The 23,459-nt window shown below is 38.6% G+C and overlaps 1 protein-coding gene across 3 annotated transcripts in view; it reads left to right on the top strand.

Moving 5' to 3' along the window:
- Positions 1 to 22,570, top strand: part of KDM1B (lysine demethylase 1B) — a 61,805-nt gene extending 39,235 nt beyond the window's left edge. For 2 of the 3 annotated variants that reach the window (XM_060774882.2, XM_060774883.2), the window contains exons 5-21: positions 972 to 1,083; positions 2,094 to 2,210; positions 3,705 to 3,743; positions 4,595 to 4,799; positions 6,161 to 6,339; positions 6,682 to 6,858; positions 7,632 to 7,706; positions 9,297 to 9,434; positions 11,011 to 11,182; positions 12,004 to 12,131; positions 13,307 to 13,438; positions 13,603 to 13,677; positions 15,490 to 15,606; positions 16,134 to 16,259; positions 16,865 to 16,987; positions 18,335 to 18,487; positions 20,313 to 22,570. In XM_060774882.2, coding sequence (XP_060630865.2) covers positions 972 to 1,083; positions 2,094 to 2,210; positions 3,705 to 3,743; positions 4,595 to 4,799; positions 6,161 to 6,339; positions 6,682 to 6,858; positions 7,632 to 7,706; positions 9,297 to 9,434; positions 11,011 to 11,182; positions 12,004 to 12,131; positions 13,307 to 13,438; positions 13,603 to 13,677; positions 15,490 to 15,606; positions 16,134 to 16,259; positions 16,865 to 16,987; positions 18,335 to 18,487; positions 20,313 to 20,396 — 2,152 coding nt within the window. In that variant the 3' untranslated portion in view covers positions 20,397 to 22,570. The remainder of the gene's footprint in view (positions 1 to 971; positions 1,084 to 2,093; positions 2,211 to 3,704; positions 3,744 to 4,594; positions 4,800 to 6,160; positions 6,340 to 6,681; positions 6,859 to 7,631; positions 7,707 to 9,296; positions 9,435 to 11,010; positions 11,183 to 12,003; positions 12,132 to 13,306; positions 13,439 to 13,602; positions 13,678 to 15,489; positions 15,607 to 16,133; positions 16,260 to 16,864; positions 16,988 to 18,334; positions 18,488 to 20,312) is intronic. The other variant, XM_067467499.1, reaches the window with a different exon arrangement.
- The last annotated feature ends 889 nt before the right edge of the window (positions 22,571 to 23,459 follow it).

The raw sequence follows: 23,459 nt of genomic DNA, 5'->3' as shown, positions 1-23,459 counted from the left end.
AGCCAACAGCACATGTGTATTCTTTAATAAATACATATCAGTAGCTTGTGAGAACCTTGTGAAGCTCCACATGGAGCTTGGAATTTTTGGAGCAATAATACTCAGAATTGGCCATTTTGGTTGGAAGATTCTTGGAGGAGTAGTTTTAAAAAGTAACTTTTCCAAATCCTCACTCCCAGGGCAGCAGTGGAAACCACGGTGTAAATGCTCTTGGTTAGAAAATATTTGGCATTAGTGGAGTGTCTGGGGCCGAGGTGGTGCGGTAGGTTAAACCGCTACTCTGCAGAACTTGCTGATCAGAAGGTCAGCAGTTGGAATTCATGGACAGGGTGAGCTCCCATTGTTAGCCTCAGTTTCTGCCAACCTGGCAGTTCGAAAACATGCAAATGTGAATAGATCAATAGATCAATAGGTACCACTCTAGCAAGAAGGTAATGATGACAGTCATGCTGGCTACAGGACCTAGGAGGCATGTAAGGACAACACCGGCTCTTTGGCTTAGAAATGGAGATGAGCACCACCCCCCAGAGTCAGGCACGACTACACTTAATGTCACCTTTACATTTACCTTTCCTTAGTGAAATGTCTTCTTGAATTATCTGCTGAAGGCTGTCTGCTTTGGAAAAACCAATCTGAGTGGATGGAAGAGATTCTGACATTGAAAACATTGTATAGATTTGGGTGTCCATAACTGGGATGGACATCGGGAAATCATTAAATGCATTCTTCATTTAATCTATACTATGTATATTCATCCTGTGATTACCATAATAGACATTATTACAATCATATATATGATCATCTCTGAGTTGATTGTAGGAATCGATGCATGTTTAAGAAAAAAACAAACAAAACCCCTTGTTCTCTTAATGCTTATCTATTTTTCTAAAATTATAACCATGCAGTATTAAAATAATATTGCTCAGCTTCATGTTTCTTCTGTTTACTATTTCCTTTGGAACTCTTCTTAGCCATAAGGATGGCTATGAGAAATACACTGCTTGGAAAAGGATTTGGACCAGCAATGGAAAAAGTGAGCCCAGCCCTAAAGCTTTTATGGCTGACCAACAGCTCCCTTACTGGGTAAGCTCATCATAGATACTGGCATACTCCTGTGAAAAGAGTATCTGGAAAATTCTCCTTGCCAGTAATTGCACTGGAAGGAAATGCTAAGCGGTACATCTATGGAAGATGTATCCTTTTGAAATTTTAACTTCTGTCTTTGTTAGCAATTATAAGACTATCATAGAACTTAGCCGATGGGTAGATATATCTACTACAATGTTCTGTAATATTTTATTTCAACTGTATAGGCTAAGTGTGGTCCTGAAGATTGTATGTGGCCCCCAAGACTGTTCTTTTGTCCTTTGACTTCTTCCGATTCTAGACTGGCCAGTAAGAGGAGAAAGAAGGAGGAAAGGAAAGAGGGCAAAATGCTACTCATGAAAACCACCCAAAGCAGCATTTTACCTTTGAATGTTCCAGCTCCAGAGCCCCAGTTTACAGCTAAAATACTTGCTTTTGAAAATTACAGGTGGATTTCAGGCTACTTTCCATTCCTTTGTTGGGAGTTTGTGGCACCTGGAGGATCCCAGTGGCAGGAAACCAGTCCCCAACAAAAGCCCCAGTGGTTCATCTCTAGCCTATAAAACAATTAGAATTTGTTTTCCATCAAGATAATTACTTTATCTAGTTTGGTATTATCTATACTTGCAAGCAGAACTCTTTCTCTGCCTTTCTCATAGATGGCAGGCACTCAACTTGGAACTCCCTGGGTTCAAAGCATGTCTTTTACCACTGTTGTTCTTCCATTCCAAGGTAGTCTCCAACAATGTCTCCGAACATCAGTTGCTACATTTAATTAAAGTTAATCTCTTGAATTAATTAAACTAATTCAAATCTTCTGCAGAGAAGAAGGTGAGGTTAGAATGGCCATCTCAACCATGAGGTATATCTGTGTGTCTAACCAGGTAGCAGTGTCTCCTTCTGAAAGAGTCATTCTGAATGTTTAAGAATCCTATCTCTTATCCATTCTGTCAGTTTTTGCTCCTAAATACATATGAACAAATACTATTTTAAAATTGTATTTCTAGGTCCAGTGCACAAAGCCAGAGTGTGGGAAGTGGCGTCAGTTGACAAAGGAAATCCAGCTTACCTCACAGATGGCCGAAACCTACCGATGTGGCACAAAACTGAACAATTCCACCAAGGTATCTTCCATGCCAAGCTGTATTGCAGTGGTCCTCAACCTGTGGGTCGCTAGGTGTTTTGGCCTACAACTCCCAGAAATCCCAGATAGTTTACCAGTGTTAGAATTTCTGGGAGCTGAAGGCCAAAATATCTGGGGACCCACAGGTTGAGAACCACTGTTGTATTGCAAAAAAAGGCTCCTTCGCTGTTTGCATGAGGTTGACATTTTGCCTCTCTGCAAATATATTATCTGTGTTTTCTATTGGCACCCTTCTGTTGTGTCAGTATATTATGCTGACCAACTTTGTTTTGGGTATACTTTGACTTGCTGATTAAAAAAATGGGACCAAGTTTCCTCCATCTATTTTTTGAGATGTAGATCAAATGCTATATACCAATTGCTGTCTATTTGTCCATAGAAAACCAGGATAAACTAGGCTTTCTTAAACAGGAATATGCATATTCCTTAAACAGGAACTAAGGACATCAGCTATGCTGGCTAAACTGGAAGGCGGGCAGGGGAGCAAAGTGTTTTCCCTTGCAAACTTCACTGTAAATTATTCTCTTTCCAGACTGCCTGTTGGGGCCCAGCAGCAATCCTCAGAGGATGTGGGAAATGATGGTTTTCTCACTGAGTCTGTGTGTGATCAGGCTGAATCACAAGCTGAATTGCAGGCCTTAGATCAGAAAGTTGCAGAGGAAACAGAGGATGTTTGGGATTCAGTTTCTCTTGGGAATCGGCCTTCAGGAGATGAGGAGTTTTCCTGCGATATAGGCCTCCGCAGGGAGGGAGTGCAGGATAGATTAATTAGATGGTCAGAAAGACTCCATGAGAAGTCATTGAAACTCCATGAGAATTTTTTGAAACCCAGGTGTCACAGACATGACCTCATAGCTTCTTGGTAGGCCCTGAGCTTAAATTAAATTATCTTTTCTTGCAGTCTCCAGAGCAGACAACATTGCCATAGAATCAAGTTCCTGTATCAGCTCTCATGCTCATGAATCTAGTGTCTTGTGTTTGCCTATGTTCCTATAAGAGCTTTTGCCTTGGAAAAGCTACTATTTTCATTCTTTTGGACTTATGCATATGATCTTGATTTCCTGGATTCCATGTACTTTACCTTATGGTCTACTGAACTTTGTATATATGGACTACTGCTCTTTTATAGCACCTTTTCTACTGCCTTTTCCCCCTTTGCACATGTTTTTCTAAATAAACTGCTGTGGTTAGATACTACTAGACTCTGGTGTGATGCTGGGTGAAAAGGGCGACCTCAAGGCTAGAGTGCAACACTAGACTTTCTGAGAAAATTCTGCTGTATTTTAGCACACAGGTTTGAGTGTAATACATTAATTTGCCTCTCATCTTTCATGGTATGCTATAAAATACCTTGCTACTGTTTCTGTCACAAAAATATCCTTAAGAGAACTGACCCAGCTTACTGATATAATGTTTTGTGGCTATGACTATCAGGGGACTGTTCTGTTTTCTGACCCAGTTATGCTCTTTCCAGGTAGAAGGCTCAGATCAGTGCGCCATGCCTGAGGATCTGGTAAGCAAGTGGTATTGGGAAAACAGAGGTGATGTGCTTCAAAGTATGTATGTAACATTGTAAAATATTTCTGTCTTGGCATTTTCTTAGAGATCTTAGCTGGTGCCTGAAGCAGAAGATCCAATACCTCTGAAGCTGTCTAATTGAACACAAATCTTGTGATTGCGGGGGGGGGGGGGGGGGGGAGGCTATCTTTTTTGGGAGTACAATTCCTATATTGCCAATCGGAATAGTCACTGGCTATGTTGACTTAGAGCCCCAAAACAGTAACAGAGTCACCATGGATGACCTAGAGGTTTCCTAGACAGAGCATATTAATAAAATCAAATCTGTGAATAAGTAAATACTCGGATATTAAACCTACAAATGTGGAGGGCTGACTGTCCTAGTTTGCCATATTGCACTTTGTGATGTTTGTGCTGCTGCTGTTCTTGCCCTGAGTACACACCCCACGATATAATCTATGCATTACTTTTGTTTGTTTGGAAGATTTCAAAAGGTGAAGAAGAGCCATGTGACTCAGTCACCTGATTAAACTCTAAATTAAAACATCTATTTCCGGTATAATTTTTTTTCTGAGACTTCTCCTTGGGCTTTTGACAGAGCACCCCAAAATGGCAATTCTTCTTTTTGAGAGCTCAGTGGTTTCATTCAGCTGCTTCATACTGGTTCAAAACCAGGGATCTGGGGATGCAGCAATGAGCCCCCCCCCCCATCCAGTGTGGTTGTTAGAGAAGCATATACATGTGTGTGTGTGTGAATCCATGTGTCCATTATCTTTTGAATAACGCATAACCTGGTTACATGTGTCATTATTCTTTCTTTATCACTTTCCTACACTCTGTTCCTAGAGGGTTGCTGAGGTTTCTGATCCCTGGTGGTATTCCATGCTCATCCTCCCACCGTTGCTGAAGGACAGTGTGGCGGCTCCTTGGCTCTCAGCGTACTACCCAGACTGTGTGGGCATGAGTCCTTCTTGTACAAGTACCCACCGTTTGATAGGTGAATCTAATGCTGTGAAAATGGAGCATTTAAAGACTCCCCCTACTATAGCTGGTGAGCCAAGCATGCATTCCTATCGCCATGGGAATATTCTGCTCTTAGCTGTGATTTAAGCATTGCCATTTTGAATGGATAGTTTGTACACCTGGCAAATTGCCATGCCTTTTTGATTTTGTCTTGTTCACTCTCTTCTTGAGAATGAGATGTCAAATTCAAGAAAAAGAAGTAGGAAGGTTTTGAAAGATACTATTCCCAAACCTTTTAATTAAAAACAAATAGTTTCATTTGCCTCAATACATAGTATTGTTATGTAGTGGACACAAATTAATTCAATAGGAGGGATATAGGAAATAATGGCAAGATGATGGGCAGACATTTTCCAAATAATTTAGAACCCTTTTCCTCACTTAACCAATTTACACTTGGATGTGAGCTAATAGTATTTTATAGATAACCCATGGATCAACATAAATTCAGTATGATTAATAATATGGTGTTTCACTGTGTCACAGTGTCACTGTAAGGATAGCTAGTTTTGGCTAATGCATAATTCCTTGCCACTTAATTTTAATTTTAATTCTGTAGACTTAACCTTTGTGGTCTTTCCCTTTACTACAAAAATAGCTAGTTGTGGCTTAACCAGAATACCACATAACTTGCTTTTTGTCCTTTGGTCCTTCTACATATGTATGCTTTTTCTTATAAGCAATTTCCCAAGTGAACAAGAAACATATCAGGCATATCAAAAAGGTCTAGTTGTCTATACATTTACTTGGGAGTAAGTAAATGTATACATAGTTGAGATACACGTACCTCCTCCCTGGTGAGTATAGTTCATCAATTGCAAACATAGTTCATCAATTGCAAACATACACGTACCTCCTCCCTGGTGAGTATAGTTCATCTATTGTCATACAGGGACAGTGGGCTGTAAATATAATAAGCAATTATTTATCTTATAAGCAAATGAACGCTCTTCCTTACTTAGGATTAAGATCCACTTGCAGGAGTTTTTATATTTGTACTCTCTCATGAACTGCAATATCATGGCTAGTGGTGGGAACTCAGGGCAGTGTAGCTAAATTTATATTAAGTTTAGTTATATCCAATTCGGGTGATGCTCATCTCCATTTCTAAGCTGAAGAGCCAGCATTGTCCGTAGACACCTCCAAGGTCATGTGGCCAGCCTGATTGCATGGAGCGTCATTACCTTCCTGCAGAAGCGGTACCTATTGATCTACTCACATTTGCATGTTGTTGGCAGAAGCTGGGACTAGCAGTGGGAGCTCACCCTGCTTCCCAGATTTGAACTGCCAACCTTTTAGTCAACAAATTCAGTAGCTCGGCCATTTAATCTGCTGCGCCACCTGGGGGCCCCTAGCTAAATTTATACAATATGTTTTATTGCTTTCCAGGGATGAACAAATACTTCCAGCCTTTCTATCAGCCAAATGAATGTGGCAAAGCCCTGTGTGTAAGGCCAGATGTAATGGAACTGGATGAACTCTATGATTTTCCAGAATATTCACGAGATCCTACCATGTACCTTGCACTGAGAAACCTCATCCTGGCTCTGTGGTACACCAACTGCAAAGTAAGCAAAACTGCAAGAGTGACCTCTTTAAAGAAAATCAAAAAACACACCCTCATTTTTACACTACAACTCCCTAATCTATGGATTTGACATCCACAATTTTGCTTACCCATCTCCAGAAAATATCTTCTTCATTTGCACAGTAATTTCATGTCTTTGGGTATACATATGAATGCCATTGAGTGACTGCAGTGTTATTTTATTATATTACCTTCAGAGACACAGATAATAAGGAGTGGTTCCCAGGAAATGAAGCACATTTTGCTTTATAGCTGAAGCAGGGCCTCATTAATCTATGACTGCCATTCATGCAGTGTGTCTTTTTTGGTGTTCAATATACAGGAACCTTTAACTCCTCAGAAGTGTACCCACCACATCATTGTCCGTGGCCTTGTGCGCATTCGCTGTGTCAGAGAAACAGAGCGCATCCTTCATTTTATGACCAGGAAAGGTCTGATTAATACGGGGGTTTTGGCAGTCAATCGGGACCAGCCTCTTCTTCCCAAGGACTACCACAATGTAGGTATCTTAAAATTCAGTATATTATTCAATTTTTAAAAGTTCTGATGAACAGGATAATGGGACGGTGAAATGAAAAAAAACTTTGAGCTTCTAGAAATTCTTGCCAAATGTCTAAACTGAGCTCCAGCTTTGTTGTATATCGGGGAAGCAAAATTATTTTACATACTAATCTTGGTCTCAAACTAGGACTTTCTTTTCAACATCCACCTTTCCTTCCTGTGCACTCTCATCACATCTTTAATGACTAAAGACAATATACATTCATCAGTTGCAGGGGAAAAACAGTGCCAGAGCTGGGGACTTTCAGCAGATGTATTTATTTTTAACAAAACGTCATTGATATCCAGCCAGCCGTCCTATTTACCCCAGTGCAGGGGTAAATTAAACCTATACAATCCTTTTTCTCCTCTATCTTTGCTTTACTTATTTTAGTAGCACACTCTTGTTGAACAGTTTTAATTATTTACGAAGTGATATTTATAGCCGCTATTAATGTGGTCTCACATTTATGCATAGAGTGGCTGCTGTATTTGGGCATTACTTTTTTTGTTATCATGTTATATAACCAGATATTTATATATTATGAATACCTGTACTCATCCATGAGGTATATCCCTGTCCAAATTATTCTAGTGTGTGAAATTGCTTAAGGAATCCTTTAGAAGGAAAAGTAATTTCTCTGTGCCGCCACCTGTTTTGTTTATAGACCTCTAAAACTGTGCTATTAGTAATAGAGGAATGATACGGCATCTTTCTCTTCTTCCTTCAAGAAATCTGTAATTGTGGTTGGGGCTGGTCCAGCAGGAATAGCCGCTGCAAGGCAACTTCAGAACTTTGGCATTAAGGTAAGACATGTTCATATAAAAATGACATTTTAATACTTCTGCCTTCATAAGCAAATAGACATCTTGAAGGCACATATATCACCTCCACCTTGAACTCAAGAATGAACCCAAGGGAAGGGAGAGAGATGCCTAGCAAGGTTAGCTCTGATGTTATTCCTCCCCTTCTTCTAAAACACCTTCATTTTGGGCTGAATTTGCCACACACCTTCCTTCTCTTAGTCACTGTCAGAGTTGTCTCCTCCTTCAGAGCAGTGGTTCCCAATCTTTGGGCCTTCAGATGTTTTGGACTCAGAAATACCAGCCAGCTTACCAGCTGTTAGGAACTGTGGGAGCTGAAGTCCAAAACACCTAAGGCCCAAAGGTTGGGAACCACTGTTATAGAGGAAGGAATATTCAAAGCAGTCTATTTCCACTCCAAAATGTTTTGGGCAGAAATACTTGTTTGCAAATGAGGGGATGTGGAAAATAAAATACAAGTTAGGAAAAAGAGGACCAGGAAATGAGAAGCAAATAATGGGGGCACAATAATGCTATTATAGTGATTGTTTCCAAACCATTATGTTGCTGATATGTTCACATTTCCTTCAACAATGCAGTTACTGCACAGCAACAGGCTGGTGTGATAGTTTTTAGTTTGTAGTAGTCTTTTCCACCTCTAGTCAGCTTCTCCTAACATGGCAATCTCCTCATATGTTGGCGAACAACTGCCATCATTTGTAACCAGAATGACCATAGTAGTCCTATGCAATGGAAGGGATGACTTATGGTAAGGAATAAAACTTAACTGCTGAGACCAGGGGACGAGAGACAGGGCCTTCTCGGTGGTGGCTCCTCGGCTGTGGAACACCCTTCCCGTGGACATCAGACTGGCTCCTTCCCTGATGATATTCCGCAGGAAACTAAAGACTTGGCTGTTCAAGAAGGCATTCGAACAAGAAGTGCAATAATTGGTAATGACGACAGGAATGGAACAACGGAAAAGGATACTAGATTGTGGTTTAACGATGAGACGACGCGAATGGTTTTTTGTATTAGTGATATTGTTGATGTTTTTGATGACGATGTTGTTGATGTTTTTGATGACGATGTTTTTTGGTTATTGCTAGATTGATTTTAGATTGTATTTTGTAATTTGCACCCTGTCCTTTCTATGTTGTACACCGCTGTGAGTCGCCCCCGGGCTGAGAACAGCGGTATGGAAGCACAGTAAATAAATAAATAAATAAATAAATAAATAAATAAATAAATAAATAAATAAAAGGCTGATTCTGGCTATTGCAATGGATGATAGAATTGGTCACATGACAATAATGATTCTGCCTTTCTGTTTGGCTTTTCAGCTTACAGTTATTGTCTTTTATCAAGGACAGAGTATCCATATTGGTAGACCTGATATGTACATGACAGTCCAAAGTCCTAGGTTGATGATTTGCTGCAGGTTTCAGTGTTTATAATTATCTCTCAGACTGGGCAGACTCTTCGATCAACGGGATTACACAATCCTTTTTACCCTCTTGACTGTTGGAAGAGCTACTATTTATTGCAATGTTTCTCATTGAACTGTCCTTTTGTTCCATTTTGTTGTTGCAGGTCATGGTACTTGAAGCAAAGGACAGAATAGGAGGAAGAGTATGGGATGACAAGACTTTCAAGGGAGTGACTGTAGGAAAAGGAGCACAGATTGTTAATGGCTGCGTCAACAGTCCGGTAGCACTAATGTGTGAGCAAGTGGGTTTGCATTTTTATTGGAGAAAACATATGGCTATGTAGATCCCTTTAATCATAAACTTCTGTTCACTTCAAAGAACTGTTTTTAAGAGACTTGGCAACTTCTTTCAGCTGAAGGGCTTAATTCAATTTTGGAGGAGTTTGGGTTGAGCACATTCTAGTGGCAGAAGGGCCGGGTCTAAAAGAGTCGGAACCAAAAATATCAACATAGTTTAGTATAATGCTCTTGCTGCCAGTAACTAGACATTAGGAGAAGCATTTCAATTTTTTCCTTGATATTTTGCAATTTCAAGCCATCTCTGACACAAGGCAGCTCTGATTTCTCTGTAGAATTTTCTTGGCTAGATTTCTTTAGACAAGGTTTGCCATTACTTTCCTCTAAAGCTGAGAGTGTTACCTGTCCAAAAATACCTAGTGAGAATCTTCAAATATTCAATTCCTTGTCCTCAGAGTTGTAGTTCAATGCTTTAACCATTAGACACTCACTTTTAGCCTTTTAGAATAAAAAAAAACCCCATACAAAAGCTGGAGACCACCAGGTGATGAGCCCATGAGAAAAAGGAGGTAGTATGGTTCCCTACCTGTGAATATAGTTGTATTGGACAGCTTCAGAACAGTACCTGTTCTGGAAATGAAATAATAAGAATTATATAACAGGAGATGTTTGTTCTTCAGAGCAAGAGTACAGATTTTAATGTAAATAATTTGTGGCGTAATATAAAATAAATCACGTGTAGTTCACGTTTGATCGATCCACACACTGTCTTGCTAGAGAAAGAAAATATGCCACTCAATAAAGAACAAATAGTTTACTCTTCGTAATTCAGAACAACATATGTACAATCATGTGATCAGTTACATTGACTCACACCATGTCCTTTTATGAGAGATTTAAAATGGATTTTCTTTGTTCATATGGAGAATCTTCCTCCAGCAGCTCATGAAGCAAAGTACACTCCGAACTGTCTCTCTCTTTCTGCTTTTCTGCAAGCACCTGCACAGCCCAGGCATAAATAATGTAATAGTATCCGAAAGTCTCAGGTTCGACCAGCTCCCTGGGTGTTGCCCAGCCAATCAGCTTGGTGCATTTTATTTTACAGCTGATACACGCACTAACTGATTTCTTGCATGCTCTAACATAATTTGCCTACGTTATTAGTCTGGTTATCTATTCTTGATGTTACATCTCATGGGGTCATCTGATTTAGGGTTGCTTGAATGGTCCATTAGTTACTGCATTGAACCAAAAAACTATCTGCCTTTTCCAGCAGATAGTTTTCCTTGTTTGGAATGACAACACTTCATAGCTCATGATGTGAGGCTCATACATTTTTATTATAATAAATAATCCTGATGCTTTGGAATATAAATCTATCAGTGAAGATTTTAAATGTCATTCAGTGTTTGTGTTTCTCGCATTTGGAGAATTTTATTTTAAAGTCTTAGAATTCTACCCTTCCCCCAGCTCTTACTTAGAAGTTCCTGTTGTTGCTTGATATCATCTCTGAATACTGAAGGTTTGCATCCCATGTGAGAATAACTTGGATTATACCTTTTCTCTATATTTATTCTAAAGATGGGCATCAAAATGCATAAAATTGGAGAGAAATGTGACCTGATCCAGGAAGGAGGAAGGATAACTGACCCCACCATAGATAAGCGGATGGACTTCCATTTCAATTCTATACTTGATGTTGTTGCTGATTGGCGGAAAGATAAAAACCAGCATCAGGATATTCCTCTTGGAGGTAATGGGGAAACAGGAAATTGGACTTCAGGGCTCATGCATTTCACTGGGGGAAAATGCCAACTCCTTCATATGCTCATATTGTTATTTGGAACACTTGAATCTTATTGGTATTATGGCCCCACTTTTTCCAGGGTTACCTTGAAATGATGAGGTTGCACTTGATATGTTTATTATAACAATGTATAGGGGAGCTGGCTGCTTGTGTTAAAAATTGCTGCCATATGATGGGCACTTTTGAGGCCTGTTTAATGGGAAAAATATTTAATATGTAGCTTGATCCTTGTTGAACTTAATGAGACTCAAAAGTATGAAAGTTTGACTGTACTAAAAGACTAATACAGTTTGATCATCCATTATCTGAAATTCTAAAATCCAAAATACTCTAAAATCTGAAATTGTCCACTTCAGTGGCTGTGATATTGGCACCTTTGCTTTTAGATGGGACATTTTACAAAAAAATGTGCTTTATGCACCACATGTATAAAATTACTGTCAGAGTTTGTGTATAAGATAGATGTGAAACAAAGAATTTATTTTAAATTAATTCAGTCTCCAAGGTATCTCATTATCTGTGTTTAAGGAAATACAGGTCATCCAAAGGAAAAAAAAAATCTTTATTCCAAAACACTTCTGGTCCCAAGCATTTTGACTATGGGATTCTCAACTTGTATTTATAAATATTGTGATCACAAAGACTTCAGTTTAGAACTAAGAATAGTACAGTGAAAGTAGCCTTTACTAATTGGGCTGTTGAAAAAGGAGGAATGTATAACCAAAGAGTAATTATTGCTGACCACTGAATATGTATTTCACTTTCAGATAAAATCCAAGAGATCTATAAAGTTTTTATTCAGGAATCTGGTATCCAGTTCAGTGAACTTGAAGAAAAAGTCCTTCAATTTCATATTAGTAATCTTGAATATGCATGTGGCAGCAACCTCCATGAGGTGAGCATGAAATATCTTATTTATAACATTTAGTTAATGTATATACACACAGAAAGAGATACTGCAAAATAGGGTCCAGACCAGCTGATTCCTTACTAAATGTAGATATGCTCTAGGTCAGAAATGCGTCTGGTATTTGATAAGTCTGGAAATCCTATCCAGTTGGCTTTGCATGTGCATCTGTGAAAATATAGAAGGACTATATAAGATGAGTTAGTGGCCTATCTTCCCACTACTGATAATCAGAAGATATGTTAGCATCTTTATCTTCTTAACATATGTAATATTGTATGTGTTATATGGTAGCATATCTTAGCATTATTGGAAGATTTCTTGGAATCCTGTTAGATCAAGCTGGAGAATAACTCTGTTGAAATATTTAATGCGCTTTTGACCATAGGAGGTCCCATGGCCGCAGTTGAAAATATGTAGCCAGTACCTGCATGCCATTTAAAAGGGTCGAGTCTTGCTGGCATATACTGTATATACTCGAGTATAAGCCTAGTTTTTCAGCCCTTTTTTAAAGCTGAAAAGCCCCCCCTCCCCCGGCTTATAGTCGGGGGAAGGTCCTGATGGGAAGGTATGGGGCTGAAATCCCTTTTTTCAGCCCCACACCTTCCTGTCAGGACCCTCACTTCTCTGTACAGCAACCCAGCTCTCCTTCGTTTCCTCCTCTCTCAGTGTGTCCTTCCCACTTTTCCTTATTCATATATACACAGCATTTCCCTAAAATGTATAGTTAAATTAAACTATGGTGATTATTGGAAGGATACGTAAATACATTTACATTGAAGAAGGCTAATGGTTTAATCAGAATTGGACAGTCTTATCTTAAATTACAATTTTATGTAAATATTCAAAAACATTTAACCAACTCATGCCTCAATTAATGTAATTTTGTTGGTATCTATTTTTATTTTGAAATGTACCAGTAGCTGCTGCATTTCCCACTCTTGGTTTATACTTGAGTCAATACATTTTCTCAGTTTTTTGTGGTAAAATTAGGTGCCTCAGCTTATATTCGGGTCAGCTTATACTTGAGTATATACGGTATTTGAATTGAGACACACCACAGAGGGAGATGCTATCCAGGCTAGCTCACTCTCAAGCCTGCTTTTTCAGCATACACTGAATTTTGTAATCAATAGATGAAGAAAATGATGCTTTTCTTGTAGGTTTCAGCACGTTCTTGGGATCACAATGAATTTTTTGCTCAGTTTGCTGGTGATCATACCCTCTTGAGCTCAGGATACTCTGCTATAATTGAAAAAATGGCTGAAGGCCTGGACATTCGATTAAAAGTTCCAGTAAGTACTGAAAAGCTGAAGTACGGCTAATGTGCTTTACTTTTAGTGTTTAAAATGTACTTTTCAAGCTTATTTCCGCTGGCATCCAATTTAATATCTGCAGTGGTATTATAGTATTACAAGTGCATGTTTCATAAGATTTTCTGCTTCTCTTTTGAAACAAGGTCCGCAGTATCAACTACTCAGGGGATGAGGTCCAAGTGACTTCAACAGATGGGACTTCGTGGACAGCGCAGAAGGTGACCTTTTTCTTCCTTCTCTTTGTTATATATTTTCAGAAAGTTAAAGTAAGGCCATATCTTGGGTCAGAGTGACTCATACAACATACAGCCTGAGGTTAAATGGTTGCTTCTTGATGTTAGAAAGAGGTAAAATTAAAGGTGTTAGTCAGAATGGAATTATTTACCTTTTTTCATCAGGTTACTGCCCCTCTCCCCAAACAGCCCATTCTTCTATCCATACTTAGCATTCTGAATTCTTGACAAGTTCTTCATTATGTGCTGGGATATCATTGAGAAGGTCCTGAGTTTGAAATCTGGACAAGAATATCAGGTTGTTAAACAGCAAGAATCTGCAGCAACAGAAAATGCATTCTCTTAATGTGTCCCTCTTTTAGATATAAAAACATAAAGATATTCTACTGTAGTAAACACTACATTAGGGCATTGATTTTTTGTAAGCAAACATCTAGTTTTGAGATGTGGAACTTACGGCCATTGGATCAAATTCAATCCCAAGGAGTTTCCCAAGGCCATTCTTCCTTTCTTGGTAGCAGCTCTGATCACTTCTTGTTGATGTTGGCCTTTGCATAATACAAACTTGTGTGCCAACTGCGTCCATTCCTTGAGAAGCCAGATCTGGCCATGTTGGTCTATGCCTTAGTTGCATCCTGCATGGATTACTGTAACACGTTCTATGTGGGGCTGACTCTGAAGAGTGCTCGGAAACTTCAGCTGGTCCAAAGAGCTGGAGCCAAGTTGCTCACTGGGGCTGGCTACAAGGAACGGAGAACCCCCCTCCTGCAACAGCTCCACTTGTTGCCAGTCTGTTTCTGGGCACAATTCAAAGTGCTGGTTATAATCTTTAAAGCCCTAGATGGCTCAAGTCCAGGCTACATGGCTGATCACATCTCATGTACAAACCAGCCCAGGTCCTGAGATCATCATGAGAGGCCCCTCTTTCGGTCCCACCTCCATCTCAAGCTCAGTTGCTGGAAATGAGAGAGGGGGTCATCTCAGTGGCTGCCCCTCAACTCTGGAACTCCTTGCCCACGGAAACCAAAATGGCCTCCTTCCTGCTGTCCGTCAGGTGGCAGCCTAAAACCTTTTTATTCAAACAGGCTTTCAAAGAACAAGGTTTTTAGGATCAATTTTGAATATGTTTTAATGGTTTATAAATGGGCAGTTTTTAATACTGTTTATATTTATTCCTGTTTTAATGTTGGCATATTTGTATATTTTAAATTGTATGCTGATGTTAAGATGCTTTGAGTCTCCTGTAGGACAGATATAGTGGGGTATATGTAAATATAACAACAACAACAACAACAACAACAACAACAACGACGTTGTTGTGGACCTTCAAGTCATTTCTGTCTTACAACAGTCCTGGTTTCTTGATAAGAATTGTTTGCCATTGCCTCCCTTTAAGGTGGAAAAAGTGTAACCTGCCCAAGGTTTTCCTTGGTCAAGGAGGGATTCAAATTAAAAAGGCATTTTATGGTTGAGTGTACTTGGCAGTAGGTGGAACTTTTTAATTTTGTCAACTGGATTATGTCAAGAAAGTACTATCTTTCTCTCCCTCAACCTGCACTTATGGAGGCTAGTTGAAACTCTGTTCCTCTCCCCAAACAGACTGAAGGGTTCAATAGAGAGCCAGTGTTTGGTAGTGTTTGAGCATTGGACTATGAATCTGGAGACCAGGGTTTGACCTCTTGGCCATGGAAGAAACCCACTAGTGACCTCTCAAAACAAATATTGCTAACAAAACTCTGTGATAAGGTCACCTAAAGGCTCTACTGGATTATAAGATTTTTCCTTCTGGATCTTCAGGTTTTAGTTGCTGTACCTCTGACTATTCTTCACAAAGGTGCTATTCAGTTTAACCCAGCCTTGTCTGAGAGGAAAATGAAAGCTATCAATAGCTTAGGAGCAGGAGTCATCGAAAAGGTGAGAGCTTCTCTTTTATATGGGTGTAAAGGCAGCAATGAACTTTAGTATTCTATTGTACCTATAGCCAAAATGGAGCATGTATACGTCAAAAGTTTCACAGGAATAATGATGCTAACTGTTAATTTCTTAGAGGACACTGCATTTCTCAAGGAGTCTCTGTACTGTTACCACTATCAATTTTCATCGCAAATTATAGTCCAAGGAAAAAGTTTTACCTTTGTTGGAAGTAGGAAAATTCAGAGTTAAGACCCAGACCTTTCGTTTCCCCTATCATATGGCAGAAATGTTTGTTGGTTACTTATATCAGATAGGTTAAAAAACAGTGCTGTAGATGGATTGTCTCAGCAACTTAGCTGGTTTAGTTAGTGGTGAAGAATGCTGGAAGTTGTAATCCAACAGTATTTTGGGGCTGTATGGTTCCCTCATCTGGCCTATTAAGTTCAGAAGAGCTTACTCTATTGTAGGTGTGAATAGGATTGAAGCCTGAATCAAGAAAGATATAATTCTTGCCCTTTCTTCTCTAGATTGCATTACAGTTTCCTTATAGATTCTGGGACAGCAAGATTCAAGGAGCAGACTACTTTGGCCATATTCCGCCTAGTTCCAACAAACGTGGACTCTTCAGTGTTTTCTACGACATGGATCCACAAGTATGTTAAACGTTGCACGAAGGCAGTTCTTCCTGTTTTATTGAACTTCCATATTAAAAAAAACTGATGAAATTTCACTTTTTATGTTGTAGGGGTTCTTAATAGAGAAATCAAAATTTGTCAGGCAGAATTGGGAAAGTTTGGTTATTTTTATTTTATAAAATTAGTTACTTTGTTATATGACAGATTTTTTTAAAAAAATGAGAACTATTTTTCCACCCACACAATGTATAAATGAATACTATATACAACTCTCCCCATTCATTGGGGTTAGAGTGCAAGACCCATTACAAAAATGTAAAAACTATTTAAAAAAACCCACTTTTAACCTAAGATAAGACTTCTCTAGTACTCTCCAGATCCTTCACTATAATTCTGTGGTTGTTTTGGAGTGAGACCATATCAATCAAATTTACAGAAGTTAAACCTGCAGATGTGGAGGGCTGAATGTACTTAGAAGGGATAACAGTGGTTCTTCATATTTTATGAACTGACAAATATTAGTTTGAGAGGAGCATGGAAAACTAAATTTGTTGGAAGAACTATATATTTATTTTTCTGGAAATATTGTATACAAAATGTCCTTGTTTCTGTCTTATTTGCAGCGTAAATGTAGTGTTCTGATGTCTGTAATTACTGGTGATGCTGTGGCAACTATTAAGCAACTAGATGATAAACAAGTTGTACAGCAATGCATGGCTGTACTCCGAGAGCTATTTAAGGAACAGGTGAGTCTGGTTTGTTGGGCGAGTGGGCTTATTAACAAAAGACCCTCCCCATGAAGGCATAGCAGAGTAACTTATTAGCAGCACCAAAGGCCAATGTGTCAAAAAGCACAAAAACACACAGACCAATGTTATCTCTTCCATAGGATGCTTTTCTTTGTAGTAAAATAATATAGTTGCACTATTTACAGTAACAAGGTTTCCACAATGCAAATAAAGTCCTTTATACTTCCTTCTTTACTTCCATGCTGGGCTTCTTCCTCATGCAGATAAACATCTTTGCTCTCACAGAGCCTCCTCTTACACTGAAATTACACAGGAGCTTCACATAGTAGCTTTACACACGAGGCCTTTAACCTGGGAATTCTTTCACCGAATCTTCTCACACCAGGCCTTCTCATAGACCAGGGGTCCTCAAACTAGGGCCCGGGGCTGGATACGGCCCTCCAAGGTCATTTACCTGGCTCTCGCTCAGGGTCAACCTAAGTCTGAAACGACTTGAAAGCACACAACAACAATCCTATCTCATCAGCCAAAAGCAGACCCATACTTCCTATTGAAATACGAATAAGTTTATATTTGCTAAAATTGTTCTTAATTTTAATTATTTTATTGTTTTAAAGTGTTTTTGCACTACAAATAAGATATGTACAGTGTGCATAGGAATTCATTCATTTTTTCACATTATAATCTGGCCCTCCAACAGTTTGAAGGACTGTGACCTGGCCCTCTGTTTAAAAGGTTTGAGGACCCCTGTCATAGACTAAGGCCTAACTCACACTGAGAGGCCTGCCTCACAGACTGAGACCTTTTCCCCACTGAGGTTTACCTCAGATTGACGGCTACTAAGAAACAGGCACGCCTGCTTATATTGAACCGCAGCTTCTCTGAGTCACTGCATCCATTTAACCCTTTGAGTGCTTGACTCACATTTTTGTAACAAAAAAAATTCCTAGTTAATTTTTAATATTTCTGACATGGTTCCCCTGGACTTTTGGCTTGAGTCTAGTTGCATCATTAGCCACAGCGCTATTCATTGTTATCCTTTACTGTATCCCAGTAGCTCATTGAATGCCATCTTTTGCGACTATCATTTATTTTATTTTGAAACCCTGTGGATGACTTCTCAGATCTTTATGCATCTATTTGTTCCATGAATGTAGAAAACCATACTTTTTTGTGGATCAAGAAGCCCATAGTGGTAATGCCCAAATTAAGTCAGATCATTAAATGGCCATGTATCTTTAAAACACCACACCTTAATAAAGTGAGAGATTGTATGCTTACATGGACAAGCTGTAAATCATAAAGATGTCATTGGGTTTTTTCCCTTTTGTTTCTCTAATGTAGGATGTTCCTGACCCAATCAAGTACTTTGTTACACGGTGGAACAAAGACCCTTGGATCCAAATGGCATATAGTTTTGTAAAGACAGGGGGAAGTGGTGAAGCTTATGACATCATTGCTGAGGACATACAAGGAAAGATCTTCTTTGCTGGCGAGGTGAAGTCTCTATAATGCATAGCATCTTGAATCAGTTCAGTCTAATAAGGCAGAAACTAGACTGGGATAGAAAGTATTAAAACGACAAGAAAATAGAGTTAATTAAATCTATGAGAGTGTGAGTGTTCTAGAATAGCGGTTCTCAACCTGTGAGTCTCCAGGTGTTTTGGCCTACAACACCCAGAAATCCTACGCAGTTTACCACCTGTTAGGATTTCTGGGAGTTGAAGGCCAAAACATCTGGGGACCCACAGGTTGAGAACCACTGTTCTAGACCTTACAAAAGCTTGTATAAATACACAAAGCTGCTCTACCAGTGTGCCATCTAGTCCGAATCAAAGCAAATTTTAACATCTGTCAGAAAAAATAAATGGTCTCTTATTTAGAATCCTCCAGTTAAAGAAGTCAGGCACTGTATATATTATAATCACACTTCTGGTCTGTTATGTGGGGTTAGGTGAAATGCTTTGATTACACTGATATTTAGAAGAGATACATTGGAAGATATTCCTATTCTCCTAAAATTCTGTGGTAGAATTCAAAGATAGCAGGCTTAGTCTGGAATATCAGTATGTAGAGATCTTGTAGCACCTTTGAGACTAAGCTGAGGAAAAATGTTACAGTGTGAGCTTTCTAGTTGTTGTAGCATAAGCTTTAGTCTACTTTCATAGATGCATAGGGTGAGCTAGTACCCAGGAAGGATCCCTATGGTCATCCTGCATTACCTGGGAACTGGAGGCACTATTTTTCTAAAGCAAGAGGCTGCTCTTCCACCTGATGAGGAATGACCTGTGAGGTCACAGTGGCTAGAAACCCTTTTGTTACATATGCAATTAAAAAAAGAAATTGCACAATGGCCCTTGCATCAGTCATCAGCTCCTCGTTCTTGCCTTTGGCTCAGCTGTTGGAGTGTGCCTATGTTGGGTAGTACTAAAATATCAACATTACTGTACCTTCCAAGGTAGGACACGAAGCTAAGATGCCTGAAAATGAGCAGGAAGGTAAACAGACAACAAGCAATAACTTTATTGAAAGGATCTCGCAAGCCTCAGCACTGATTTCAGTCCAACAAAGTACTTGTCAAGATGGATAGTAGATTTCATGCATCAATATTTGATAGAACTTCAGTCAATTTCAAAGCTATTGTCAAAATGGGAGTAGATCAGGCTCACTAAAACAGACCGGCGTACAACTGAATCTTCCTTATTTTACGCCAATAACTATACCATCTTAATGTATTGTCGATGGCTTTCATGGCCGGAATCCATGGGTTCTTGTAGGTTTTTCTGGGCTATATGGCCATGTTCTGGAGGCAATTTTTCTCCTGATGTTTCGCCTGCATCTATGGCAAGCATCCTCAGAGGTAATGAGGTCTACCATCTTACTTGAACAATTGTTGAAGAGGTAACGGCCCTATATTGGGTGCAAGAATCTGCTTCATCTTCTATAGGTGTGTAAGTGCAACTGGAATGCCCAAAATTAATCGATAGCTAACGAAAAAGTGCCTTGTAAAGTGCTCATATTGGTCTTTCCAATTTAAACTGCTTTGTGCATTTAAAAAGTAAAACCTCTTTTAAGACGCTTTTTGGATAAACAACCTATTATTGTAAGTAGTGTACTTTTGTGAATTTACCACTTCACCAGACCTGTTTTAGACAGGATGGGTAGGAACATGAAATATAAATGATATATTTTGGATAGGTTGAGGATGTGTAGGCTATGCATATACCGTAGATGCATTTTGATCTAATCAAAATGAATAGTTGCCTAGATAGCTTGTGCTTGACCAATGTCTCTTTGTTTTCTTGTTCTCTTTTAAAAACAGGCCACGAACAGACACTTTCCACAGACTGTTACTGGAGCGTATTTGAGTGGTGTTCGAGAAGCAAGCAAAATAACTGCATCTTGAATACTAATTCAGAGTTTACAGATTTTTTATTTTATTTTTGATGACAACTTGCTACTGTTCAGACCCAACTTTCAGGATTACTTTCCATGATGCAATTGGTGCTTAAATCTTTGCTACCTAAGAGACAATCTCTTGATGCTTTTGCGAGAAGTGGGTTTGTTATTTCCCTCTTTTTTTGTTTTAACTTTTGAGAGGATAATGCTGGTTAAAGATTGATCAGTGCAACATCTGAAGGAGCAAGTGCTTTTCAGCAGTGTTGGCCAACCACCTTCAGCTCTGGATTTTTCTTTTTGTGGTGCATTTGAGGGAGTTAAGTCTATACTATAAAAGACTGGGATATTGAATTTTGAAAGTTGTGGATTATGAATAGCACTTCTGTCATCGAGGACAGATGGATAGGAATTGTGTTGTGTGTTTCAGACCATATGTCTGAAACACAGCTGCTGGAGAAGCTGAAGTATCGTCCTAGGGCTTTCGATAGTATCTAATTTCTTTTAAACTTATAAATTCCTATTTTGGGAATTGTTCCTTTTGAATTCATCCACAGAAATGTCATAAAAGTCCTTCTTTTGCATATATTAGGATGTTTAGTATCTGCTGGACATCTGAATGGATTAGTAAAAATGTCAGATTTGAGACTTTCCATTTAGTACAGTGAGATTTCTAAATCATGGAAACAAAGTTCATAGATCCATAATTGTCATTTGTAGGTCCATAATTGTGGAAGCATGAAGGTCAAGTTTTTAAACTGAAAAACAAGGTCAGAAGATAGCTTTTGTGGCAAATTAAAATGACATGGCATCATCCAGAGACAGTTAAGCATTGCTTTTAATGGTAGAAAACAGATGCTTTACAGCTTTTCTGCTGAAAATAATTGTACTTCAAAGTACTTCATTCCCAGTGGTACATTGGACTCTTAGTTGTAAAAACTAAGGACCACATCACACTAGAGAAGGAATCCACTTTAAATCCGGTTGCTCCCTCCTGCAGAATCCTGGGGTTTGTAGTTTAGGGAGGAGTCTTTAACAATCTCACTAAACTACAAACCCCAGAATTCTGCAGGAGGCAGAAACCGGATTTAAAGTGGATGTGATGAAATAGCAAGTCTCTGGTCAAAATCCAGTTAAACAGTGTACTGTTATTTAAACTTTACATGGTTAAAGATATTCATGTCTTCACACAGATCTTCTATTATTTTACTTTTTTTCTCTCCTGAAGAACAACTTGAGAATGGAAGCATGAGCAGCAATTCTGCATTCCTTTCCAAAGAAACCCTAAGAAAATCTTTAGTTTGAAAACTGTTCTCTTTTTTATGTTTTGCTATAAGAAACCAAATAGGTAATTTTTTAAAAAACATATAAAGCCCTAGTTGTTTTGTGTATATGAAAACTGTTTAGGAGAGGACAATTTGAAAAGAGATGATGTGTTATGAAACCCTCCAGGTTCCCTTTAAGCTGAACTGCTGATATTTACGTAAATGTTGGATAAGTGGAGTGTGGTCACAAACACTTTTAGTAAGAAATGTGTACAATGTGAAAATGGGGCGGGTGGTGCTTATTTTTCTGTATTTCTTGTTGAATGTGTCAAATGAGAAAACAGTGAGAATACTTGGTTAGGACAGGCTTACTGTTCCATATCTAAAATTATTCTCCTTTACATTAAGCATTCCTGCCTGTATGTTGGCAAGCAAATAAAAATGAAACCAACCAATGGAGATGGCTGCACTTGAGCTGAGATTATGTTGGCATGGGTATGTAAGCATTTTTAGTCATTAGCATTAAGGCAACATTGGGAGTCATACTGTGAAACCTTTAAACTATAAATACCTGTAAATCATTGCATTGTAAACATGTTTAAATAACAAAAGTACCTATTGATAACAGAAAGAAAAATGTGTTCAATTATGGAAACTTCTTTTTTTACATTTATTTAAGACATCTAAACTGTCATTCAGGAATACAGTGGGTTCATTTTTAAGATTTGATCCCAAAGCAATTTTTTAAAAAAAGATTCTGAAACAAAGGTTTAAGATGCTCATTTTTCTATTATGTATATACAATGAATGCCTTTTAAATCTAGGAAAATATTTTTAAAAGGCATTTTTTTTGCAGTGGAGCATGATATGTAAGGTGACTTAAAGACAATGCAATAAAAACTGGAACATGTTTCTTCAATGGTGTTTGATCCTTTCTAGGAAAACCTTTGTAGCCTCCATGATGTCATGATAAACATTTTTATCTCAACAGAAAATTACTTGCATGGAGTTAAAATCAAGGGCTGACTTCAATCCATGGCTGTAAAGTTGGCTCATCTCAACAAAACCATAGTTAATATGAATATTGATCGTAGTTTAGAATTATACCTGAACCGTAACTGAAATGAGGATTCAGACATAGTTTTAAATGAAAGAGAAGAAGACCCATGGGTTTCGTCCAACACATTCCTATCACAATAAATGATTGGCTGCTGATAACTTTCTGCCATGTCTTCTTCACACCTAAACCTAAAACTTTATCAAGTTTTTTAAAATATTACCCAGGGGGGTGGGGTGGTTTTGCTTCATATTGTGTCCTCCAAGGTGTTGTAACATCACAAATTAAGCCCCCCCCCTTCAGAAATTTTCTATTAATGTATTTTCTCTTCATTATCAATTTTTCTTTTTAACAATGAACTGTGCTGCTACTTCTGCTTCTACACTAGAGAGACAAATACACACAAGATGGCACAAGGCTAATGCCACCACCTTCATGGCATGCCTTCTTCTGTCATTATTAGTTAGAGGTGGGCAGAGCTGCAGTGGATATCTGCTAGCATCTGTTAATTCAGTGGAACATTGTCAACATATAATAAAGCTCCTTGGAATTACAGCCTGTATTCTCCATGCATATAGGCTGCAATTTTAAGCACTTTTTTAAAAGGACACCAATAAAAATGGGAAATGCCTCAAAATTTATTTCATTTCATTTATATACCGCTTTTCTCAGCCCTTGGGCGGAAAAGCACAAAAAGCACAGGATTTGACATGTTCAGTACAACCTCTCCAATCTTTTGAATTATTTCAGA

Source organism: Anolis sagrei, chromosome 4, assembly GCF_037176765.1.
Source record: "Anolis sagrei isolate rAnoSag1 chromosome 4, rAnoSag1.mat, whole genome shotgun sequence".
NCBI classification, from domain to species: Eukaryota; Metazoa; Chordata; class Lepidosauria; order Squamata; family Dactyloidae; genus Anolis; species Anolis sagrei.
The sequence above is the reverse complement of the archived record's forward strand: the minus strand, read 5'-3'. Positions and strand labels throughout refer to the sequence as shown.